General features: G+C 51.0%; 1 protein-coding gene across 1 annotated transcript in view; it reads left to right on the plus strand.

Annotated features, from left to right (window-relative positions):
* The window catches only part of CSNK1G1 (casein kinase 1, gamma 1), a 37,620-nt gene extending 27,161 nt beyond the window's left edge, over positions 1-10,459 (plus strand). The window contains exon 12 of the mRNA XM_015418770.1: positions 10,384-10,459. Coding sequence (XP_015274256.1) covers positions 10,384-10,438 — 55 coding nt within the window. The 3' untranslated portion in view covers positions 10,439-10,459. The remainder of the gene's footprint in view (positions 1-10,383) is intronic.
* The last annotated feature ends 412 nt before the right edge of the window (positions 10,460-10,871 follow it).

Below are 10,871 nucleotides of genomic sequence, written 5' to 3' on the forward strand. Positions count from 1 at the left end.
CCCTCCCAGGGCTAAATAGGGACACAGGATTCTGATCTCACTACAGATGCTAATTTTCTCCCATCCCCACCCCCAGCATTTCTCCTCTGCTCTAATAAAGCTGCATAAAATATGGAATGGTACCTCTGCATCCTTTGCAAGCACTCTGTACAACAACCCTCCCATCTTCTGACTAGGGCAACGAGACTCCGAGATTTCCATTCCTACTCATGTCTGACAAAGGGAAGGGTTGGCTCTTGGAAGTTTATACCCTGGAAATCTTGGCCGGTTTCTAGGGTGCTACTGGACTCGAACCTAAAAATCAGAGGGAGATGGTGTTCTCTGTCTCTCCTCCTCCTCCTCCTGAGATGAAATACCATTTATCCCAATCCTGTCTCCTAGTTCTGGGAAGAAAGTTTTCTTCCAGGGGGAAACAAAAACTGTGTTCTCCTTAGGCTCTCTTTAATATAAAGGATTTTTTGGCTGCTACCCAAAACCCTATGCATCCTCTATGCTTGATTCCCAACCCCCCCCCCCCAAAAAAAATTGTATTGTCACCTTTGCCCTGTATGACCTGGGTATGTGGAGGTTTCCCAACTTGCCTGAGATTTCAGGGTCCCCCATTCAAGAGATCCTCATTGTCATGCGGTTATCTAAGAGTTCGATCCTGTGCAGAAATGGGCAACTCACTCTGGATCGGATCAGGCGGCACCTGTGTTTGTGTGACTTGGACGCTAAACTTGGCAACACCAAAGAACCCGTGTTCAGTTTTTATTTCTAATCAGGATGTTGCCTTCCCGCTCAATCACCCCCTGCTCCTTTGGGGACTTCAGGTCTGTGTTAGAGCACCAGGTCAAGTCGCTGGCATTTCCAGTTGCAGGACCTTTCAGGCGGCAGATGTTGGGAGAGTTCTGAGACCTGGCAGTTTTGGCCCCTTCCCCCCTCAGGTCCTCCTCCTGATGATCCTTTGGTTTTCCTTCAGCGTATTCCTTCACCATCCTGAATTTCACGTCTTGTTCTGCTGCTCTCGTCCCTGTTTCTTTGCCAAATCAGCTTCACTGAACTGACCCTTAGCAAACTTTCCATGGTGCAGCAGTTAAGAGCAGCAGACCCTCATCTGGAGAGCCGGGTTTGATTCCTCCTCCACATGAAGGCTGGTGGGTGACCTTGGGCCAGTCCCGGTTGTCTCAGAACTCTCTCAGCCCCACCTGCCTCACAAGGTGCCCGTTGTGGGGAGAGGAAGGGAAAGGCCACTTTGAGACTCCTTAGGGAAGAGAAAACAGGGTATAAAAACCTCCTCCTCTCCTCTGTATCTCCATCTCACCGTATTTGGGGCTCCTCTGTATATCCTTGCTTCATAATTGTGCTTCTAACGCTGTTGTTTGCTCTCTTATTCTTTAATTTCTCTGCCTCTGTTGCCTGTTAAAGCCTGGCTGTTGGCTCTTTCCGCTTCTGCTTTGTTTTGTGGCTGGCCATTTTAATGCTGTCACATCCCCACATCCATCTTTCCGCCCTGGCCGTCAGCCACTGAACAGTCCGCTTCTTCTGGTTTCCTTGCTGGGGCCGCCTCCCACGCCTCCTGTTGAGCCACTTAAATGAGAGTAGTGTTACTGATCGTGGAGGAGGGACTGTGGCTCAGGGGCAGAGCCTCTGCTTGGCACGCAGAAGGTCCCAGGTTCGGTCCCTGCCCCAGTATCACTAGTTCAGGGTCAGGAAGGAAGTGATGGAAAAGACCTCTGGGACTCTGGAGAGCCACTTCCAGTTGGAGTCGAAAAGCCTGACCAAGATGGAACAAAGGTATAAGGCAGCTTAACGTGTGTGTGTACGCGCCACCCAACTCCACCACTGCTACATCCATAACTGGCTCGGGCTTAATATTCCCTCCTTGCCGGTAAACCGGGAGGCCTCCCTTTTCCTGCCCTCTGGATGCTCCAACTGCCTCCTCTTCTATAGTTCCGAGATCCGCCCCTTGTCTCCTCTGTTCCATGATTTTAAAAACCATTACCGTCTCTTTGCTGGCTAATTCCTCCGGAAAAACATACCTCCAGTTGCCAAGGGGGTGTCCTGTCTTGCTCCATCCCCAGTTTGGTGTAGCGGTTAAGAGCGTCTGACTCTCATGTGGAGAAGCGGGTTTGATTCCCCACTCCTCCTCTGCATGAATCCAGCTGGGTGACCTGGGGCCAGTCACGGTTCTCTCAGAACTCTCTCAGCCCCACCTACCTCACAGGGTATCCATTGTGGGGAGAGGAAGCCAAGGCGATTGTAAGCCAGTCCGAGACTCCTTTGGGTAGTGAAAAGCAGGGTATAAAACCAACTCTTCTTCTTGTTTGTCTTAAATCCCTCTGTCTCCTTCCAGTGTCCCACTCTAGATTTCTCTTTTCTAGTCCTGAAATGGCAGCCTCTCCATCTCTGCTGCTTTTTTTTTTGCAGTCCTCGCTAACAGTTTCTTCCCCAGTCCTCCTCTCTCCTGCTTACCCTTGCATTCTTTCTTTGCCGTCTCTGTCCTCGCCACCTGGTCGAAAGCCCCCTCCAGTCCGGAAGTCCGTTCCTTCGGCCTTCTCAGCACTTTTTTTTTTGCTGTCAAGTCACAGCTGACTTATGGCGAGGCGACCACATTGGGTTTTCAAGGCAAGAAGCGTTCAGAGGGTGGTTTGCCATTGTGTCACCGCCCTGGTATTCCTTGGAGACCTCCCATCTAAATGCCAGCCAGGTCAGGGCTTCTCGGCAAATGCTGAAAGCGAAATAACAGGGAGGTTGTGGTTGCAGCAAGCCTGACTGCTCCCAAAGCACTTGGGCCAGCTGGCCGGGAGAATGCCTCCTCCTCAGATCACAAACTGGGCGGGTAAGCAGAGGGTGTTGACCAGCTGCCCAGTCCCATCAAAGCCCTGAGGCCTTTTTATCCAGGCCTTTCTCAACTACTGCCTTCAGCATTTCCTTGGAAACTTTTCCAGGTATGTTCTCTAACCTGAAGGTTTTTGGAAACCTCTTCTGCTCCAAAGGCCAACCAACCCTTAAAGCCCACTCTCTTCAGCAGTGAGATTCTGGTGAGATAGTTTTGTCTTGGGCTGTCAGGAGAGCTTAAGAACATCAGAAGAGCCCTCCTAGATCAAACCAATCGTCCATCTAGTCCAGCATCCTGTCTCACACAAGGGCCAACCAGTTCCTCTGGAGGGCCAGCAACAGGGCATAGAGGCTGAGGCCTCCCCCTGAAATTGCCTCCTGGCTGTGGGATTCAGAGGCTTAGTGCCTCTGAACGTGGAGGGTTTCCTCAGTCACCATGGCTAAAAGCCATTGATAGACTTATCCTCCGTGAATCGATCTAATCCCCTTTGAAAGCTGTTTATTCCTGGGGCCATCACTACATCCTCTGGCAGCGAATTCCACATTTTAACCACTTTCTGTGTCAAGTAGTATTTCCTATTGTCCGTCCTGACCCTACTGCCCATCAGCTTCCTTGGATGCCCTCTAGACATAGTATTCTGGGGGAGGGATAAAAGGCTTGGTCTGGCTTTGTTCTCTGCATCCATCCAGTCACAGCGTATCTTCCAGGCTCCCTGCAGGAGGCTCAGGTGGGACCAGATGCGGCCAGGCAGGTGGACCCTGGCGGGTGGCTCTGCCCATCGGCACTGCATGCTTGCATGACTTGCCACGCCGTGCTTCCCCATCTCGCGTCTGAACGATAAATGGCTCTTCCTCCTTTTTCTGTGTTTTTATTTGTCTTTCTTTCCTCCCCCCCCTTCACATTTTCTCTGTAGCTGCCTGAAAATACTCGACTTGTGGTGAGTCGCTCTCGCTAGTCCACACCGAAGGGGGAGTGAATCAGAGTAGGTGACGGTTGGCCAGATTGAGCACAGGCAGTGATGGGGGGTGGGGGTGGGGAGGTGGATTTTGACAAGGAGGTCTCCTTAAGGGCACAGCTCTTGCAGTTGACATTCCTCTTATTTCAAAATGAAAACCAACCTAGACTTTAACTTGTGGTCGAGCATCTCAGAGCTAGGAAATATTTTAAAAATGCACCTTTTTACGGGAGTCACTCATAGCTTTGACAAGTGTCCCCTCGAAGCTGAGTTAGTGTGAGCTAGCTCACAGGTTTTTAGTCTCCAGCTCACACTTTTTTTTGTCTTAGCTCAGGTAGGAGGGCTCCAGAGCAAACTAATGTATGCAGTAACCAAATCGCTCGCTCACCGCTGTGATGCCAGCAGCTCACAAAGTAGGATCTTTTGCTCACGAGACTCTCCGCAGCTTAGCGGGAGCATTGGCTTTGACCTCTTTTTTTTGCCCTCCAAATGGTGGCAGACGGAACTCTTGTGAAAGCCATCCTCTGGCCCGGGGATCCCCAGCCTTACTGAGCCTCCGGTCACCTTTGGGATTGTGACGCGGCGCGGTGGGCACAGCCACAAAACGGCTGACGCAGCATCCCTTCAGTCACACAGCAGCAATCCCATGTGCTGTGGCGGCAGCTGCTGCCAAAGCAACGTTGAAAAGAATCCGCACAGCCAATCAAATCTCCAGCAGCTCTCCAGAAGCCTGGCTGGGCAAAAGCCCCACCCACTTTCTAAAAACATTTGGCGGGCACCCAGAGGGGTGCTGGTGCTTCCCATGGCGCACCACCGGCACCACATTGGGGGCCCCTGCTCTGGCCACGTTTCAGCCTTTGTCTTTTTGTTTTTGTTAGCCGTGTTGCAGCGACTGAGGTTGGTGGACTCTCCCTCCTTGGTATTGCCACAGCTGGGGAGGTCCACGTGACGTCAGCAGGGCCCTCCCTTCTAGGCAGGGGAGCCTCTAGCGTGTTGCAGAGCCAGATAGTCCCCTTCCTGTAATCTGGGGTTTTGGGGAAGGAGGGTGGCAGTCGGTGCTGAAACCTTGTAACTACAGAAGCAGGGGAGCTAATTTGGGGGGTGAGTGGGGGGTGGTTTAGGCTACTTCGGACATTGTACCGAGAGGAGACCCACCCTACCTGTCCCGATGCAATGAGCAGCAACGTTGTAGTTCCTGCCGCATCCTAGCCTGAATGTGCCAGGTTTAAGGGGGGGAGAGAAAAGAAGTCAAATCTATCCCATGGTGGTGGTGGTGGGGATGAAAGCCCTCTTAAAGGAGAGCCAGGTATGTTTGTGGAAGAGAGGGACCTTTGGAAGACCTGGGATTCCGTAACAGAAGACCTGCTCAGTCTGTTGCCCACAGTCCTGGACTCGACCCTGCCGAGGTCTCAGTTTGGTGCAGAGTTCTGATATAGGGTTGCCAATCCCCGGGGGGGGGGGCTGGAGATCGCCCACTGTTACAACTGCTCTCCCGGCATCTGATCAATTCCCCTGGTGAATATGGCCATTTTGGAAGGTGGACTCTATGGCATTGTACCCCAGTGAGGCCCCTCCCCTCCCCAAACCCCATCCTGCTCAGGCTCCACCACCCCCAAATCTCCAAGCATCACCCAGCCTGGACCTGGCAAACCCTACTGTGATGTCACGTGACTTTTCTCATCATGTGCTTTTCTGCAGCACTGTGGGTTCTAGTCTAGAAAGGGTGAAGACCACACTTTTAGGCCATCATCTTGTGACATTCTCTGGTGCCTTGAAATTGGTTCCCCTCTCCTCCCGCACCTCAAACAGAAAAAAACAAATTTGGTTTTCATAGGTTTGCCCGCTGGTCATGTCATGGGCTATGGAACACGGAATATTAACAAGTCTAATAGTTGTAGCTCAGGTCCCCCTACTGCTAGATCCACGACAATTCCATACTCCATTCCCACTTCAGTTGCCAACCTCCAAGTGGCCCCTGGAGATCTCCTGTCATTACAGTTGGTCTCCAGACCACAAAGATCAGTTCTGCAGTTTGGTGTTGTGGTTAAATGCGTGGACTTCAATCTGGGAGAGCCGGGTTTGATTCCCCACTCCTCCACTTGTATCTGGCTGGATGACCTTGGGCAAGCCGTAGTTCTGATAAGAGCTGTTCTTGAAAAAAAAAGCAGTTTCTGTCAGAGTTCTCTCAGCCCCACCTACCTCACAGGGTGTCTGTTGTGGGGAGGGGAAGGGAAAGGAGATTGTAAGCCACTCTGAGACTCCCTTGGGTAGTGCAGGGCTGGGTATAAATCCAATCTCCTCTTCTTCTTCTTAAGTGCGTGGACTCCCCACTCCTCCACTCGCAGCTGCTGGATGACCTTGGGCAAGCCATAGTTCTGTCAGAGCTGTTCTTGAAAGAGCAGTCCTCAAAAGAGTTCTCTCGGTCCCACCAACCTCACAGGGTGTCTGTTGTGGGGAGGGGAAGGGAAAGGAGGCTTTTAGCAGCTCTGAGACTCCCGAGTGAAGGGCAGGGTATAAATCCAGTCCCCCCCCCCTTGAGAAAATGGCTGCTTTGGAGGGTGGAATGTTTGGCATGATAGTCTGCTAAGGTCCCTCCCCATACCCCTCCCTCCCCAGGCTCCACCCCCCAAATCTCCAGGTGTTTTCCAACCTAGAACTGGCACTCCCCGATCCCCACCCACATTACTTGAGAAACACCATGCTGGAAATAGCTGAACTGCTATTGACTGCACGTTACTGCCCCCAACTCTGAGATCTCCCTTGAAGAGTCATTCTCTTGATATGATGAGTTTCCCTTGGTCACTGAGTGCTGAATCGATAGGCTGACATTCTCAGCGTAATCAAATTAGTTTTGTAAATGCTAGTTTTCTGCCATGTGTTATTTTTTTTGTCGCACCCAGCATCATTACCTGCCCAGGGCTGCACACCTGTTTGCATTCATAGATAGGCCCGAGGCTTACTTGTGTTGTTGACCTTTGATCATAACTGGTACACTAATTCCAAGCCTCCTGTGCAGTCGGACAGGGTCACGGGCATGGCCGTTTGTTTGGGCAGGATGGGCTGTGCCTCCACAGCCCCATGTCTTGTTCATTGATAGTTCATTGACTACCATGTTACGGAAGCAGTTTGCACTGTTTTAAGGCTGATTTGCAGGGTAGAGTCCATACCTCTGTGGTAGAGAGTCCGCTTTGCATGCAGAAGGTCCCAGGTTCAATCCCCAGCATCTTCCATTTTAAAATATCAGATAGTGGCCAATGGGAATGACTTCAGTCTGAGACCCTGGAGAGCTGCTGCCAATCCAGATATCAAGGACTGACCCTGGCAGACCAGCGGTCTGACTCTGTATATAGCAGCGTCATATGCAGCATCACCGTCACTTAAGCTCAGAATTGGGGGTTTCCCTTCACTGGTGCTACGGCAAAGTGGTCTTGTAAAGGTGTTGCCGATGGTGAACTCAAGTTACCGCTTCTTAACCCTCAGGTTCTCTAACATTGCTCAAGATGTGGATAACCAGCAAACTTCCCATTTTCTCATGTGAGGAGGATCATTACCTTGTGGTGACCCTTTGGGCCCATTGGCCAGCTTGCATTAGAATCCGCCTCTCCCGTAGCAACTATGGCCCCAGAGGGTGTTGTGTGCAGGCAGGGATGGTGAACGCCAGGGGAATGGGCTTGGAAGGAGGGACCTTGTCTATCCCCTCGCCCTGCACAACTCTTGTTTTTTTTCCTTGCTTCATTTCATGACAAATTCATTTCATAGGTGAAGGCCACGCAGGGTCCACTCCAGGCTTCTCATGAGAAACTGGTTTGTCGGGTTCTGTCAACCATCCAGCCCGGGTCATCTTTCAGTGGAGGCCATCCGCACAGCATAAGCCACCCCTAGCTTCAGTGCCTCTCCCGGGGGGGCTTGCAGATCGTCTATATTAAGAGCTTCCTTCGCTTCTGTTGTTGTTTCATTTTATCATTGATTAAAAATTACACCATGTCGAAACCCAGATATGTCGAGTTGTTTCTCTGCCACGTGTTTTGCCCCCCCCCAATTAAACAACATATACATCAAAGATTCAAACTATAAATCTCTGTTTAATATTGGAGAATTAAGTCTTGTATTTGTATTTACATTCCACCGAGGTAAATAGACATCCTATGAATTCCCGAAATCCTTTGACCAGGCCTGGGAAGTGAGGTGGCTTAGATGGCTAAGCGATTAACTCCTGAAGAGCAAGCTTCTGAAAAGCCAGTTTGCCAATAAAGGGGCTCCCCTCTCCCTCCCGTCGGGCCACGGTGCCCTTCTCGGGGAAGGAACGGATCATGTCTGAGTGCCCTCCTTTCTGATGTCAGAGGCCCACCAGAGTTTGTAGGTGCACACCTGTTCAGATCTCTCTCACTTTGATCTCCATAGTAGACACAGCCTCTTTCTCATAGAAAATGGGATCCACACTGGATGGGCACACTGCAAGTCTCCCAGTTTTGTTCATGCTCCTCATTTTAAAAAATTGCTATAGAAGATAACCTGTGCTCATATCTGCCCGCAGGCAGAGATTGCAGTGCTAGCGATGTGACTAAGGCCTGCATCTCTCAGTATTAGGTGTGGAGGGTCGCACCAGAGGAAACTGGCTGTTAAAATACTAATATTGCAGCGGAACAAGGTTTGAGTCCAGAGGCACCTTTAAGACCAACAGAGTTTCATTCAAAGTATAAGCTTTTGTGTGCATGCACACTGCCTCAAATTAGAAGTATCTGAAGAAGTGTGCGGTTCCTCACTGGCCACCAGAACAGGGAAGGGACCACTGTTTCACGCAACCAGTAGATGCATCCAACGTTCTGGAGGAAGGAACCGCCATCTTCAAGAGCCTGGGCAAAAACAGGAAGCTGCAGCAATAGTCCCACACCACTGTTCGAAGAGAAGGGAAAAGGGCTGGGGAGGAAGAGAGGCACCCAAAACCTCTGTGCTGCGTGGACAGGATGAGGAAAATCAGTTGGCATGCCCGCCAGCAACAGTGGTTACCCACTGCAATATTAGATTCAGGTGGGTAGCCGTGCTGAAGCAGTGGGACAAAGTTTGAGTCCAGTGGCGCCTTTAAGACCAACAGAGTTCAATCCTGGGTATATATATTTTTGTGTGCAAGCCTTTTTTGATTAAAAGGCCACTTCAGGATGGCCTGTTCTTGCAGTCCATATCTCCACATTTGTGGCACACAGTCTTTTGCTTGTTTGATGAAATCTATTCGAAGCAGGAGCTCTCGGCCTGTGTCTTGGTGCATCCCAGTTTGGGGGGGGGGACAGCAGAGGGCCTCCCAAGACCCATTAAGCAAAACAGGGAGAGAGAGGCCTTGGTGGTTCTGTGGGAAGAAGGGGGTGGGTATTTTAGCTCTCTGTGTCAGGTAATTGGGAGAGGGACTTCCTGATCAAGTTTTCAGTGTTCAGGCAGTCCATTTTTTATCCTTTAAAGTCTGATCCTCTTTGTAATTGTTTATTTACATACATATGGGTATTACCAAAATCAGAGTCCCATCAGGGTGTAGAAGATCCAAACACATAAGATGTACTGATGTAGATTTTGGGTGAATACAGAGAACTCTGGGTTTCCTCTAGCTCTTCCTGCCAGTGGGAAAACCATACTGGTTTCAGTTACGCAGAATCTCTTCTGTCTTTAGATATGGACTGCAAGAACAGGCCATCTTGAAGTGGCTTTTTAATCAAACATGGCACAGGAAGGCGGGAATGGTGGCCTTAGAATGGCCTTTCAAGGCTGTGTCTCTCACCTTTACCATTGAATTTTCTTGGGGGGGGGGGCTTTAATCTGATAGTAAACCTTTAGCGATCCATTCATAATGGAAGAAACTGGTAGGTAAGAATCTCTGCTGCCCTATTCAGTATGCTTTGGCCATGTTGTTCCAAACACGATTCCTTGTCTGCTGCTTTGAAAATTCCAGATCTCCACCCTAAGTCTCGCTTGAGGGCAGAGTCCTTTGTCCCAGATGTCGTGGGATCTTTCAGAGTTATTCCCCCGCACTCCTCTTCAGCCCCTTAACTGGTTGCCTGTAGCACCACAGTGGCTTCTCTCAGCACGCCCTTCCCCTTGCCTGTGCTTTAGTGCTCTGCCCATTTCACCAGCATTGCCCAAGAAGGCTCTTCATTCCTCTGATTTCCCCCAGTAGCTGTCGGCCATCCTTTAGGATCTGTATAGGGGTCCTTCTTGTCCAGACCTGGCAGTCCACTTTCTTAGTCTTCTTATACCTCCCTGTTTCAAGATGGGCCATTCCGCAAGCTCTCCTTGCCCCGTGGGAAAGGGCTCAGACTCCCGGGGGCCTTGCTGGTCAGAGGCTGTGAGCTGTTGGAAGGCAAGCTTGCTGGAAGCTGGAATGGTGCTTAGTAATTCTTCCGAGTCTTTGGACAGTCATAATGGCGATTGTTGGGGCAACATGTCCCCCTTCTGAGTCCTTGTTTGTTTTGAGGCAGGGGTGTGGTGGTGGTGGTGGTTTGGGTTGGGGGGGGGAGCATGCGTGTGACATTGTCGGCTCATCCCCGTCCCACGGTGGGGAAGGAGAAGGCTTGCTGGAAGGCCCCTCCCCCAGTATTGATCCCCTCTGTTCTTTGTGCCGCAGGTGCTGCTGCTTCTATAAGAGGAAAAGGAGGAAGTCTTCCCAGCGCCACAAATGACAGGCGTCTCCTTGAGGTCTTTGGGGGACTTTGTTTACCTGCCGTTCCTGCCACGTCTCATGGAATGGGGGCTCCTCTTGGGGGAGAGGAGGAGAAACAAGGGACATCTTAAACCAAAAAGAGGGAGAGAGAGAGAGAGGAAAAAGGGGGCAAACTTCCAAAATAAACATTCAGGTGGATTCCCTCACTGGTCTCCCTTCACTCACTTGCCCTCCTGAGGCTCCTTTTGGAACCGGGACCGCATCCTCTCGGGCAACGGGTGCCCCTGCTGGAAGGCTCGGCTGGCGGGCTGCCTTCCGTCTTCTCGGTTTGACAGTTTGGCAAGGGTTGGGGGGCCGTTCCTGGTGAATGTACTTTGTCGTTCCTCCTCCCTTCTCCTGCCCTTCTTCGGTTCTCAACATGATTCTCCTGTACCCCCCCCCCACCGACAGAG

This window comes from Gekko japonicus, unplaced genomic scaffold (genome assembly GCF_001447785.1).
Source record: "Gekko japonicus isolate JY-2015 unplaced genomic scaffold, Gekko_japonicus_V1.1 scaffold150, whole genome shotgun sequence".
NCBI classification, from domain to species: domain Eukaryota; kingdom Metazoa; phylum Chordata; class Lepidosauria; order Squamata; family Gekkonidae; genus Gekko; species Gekko japonicus.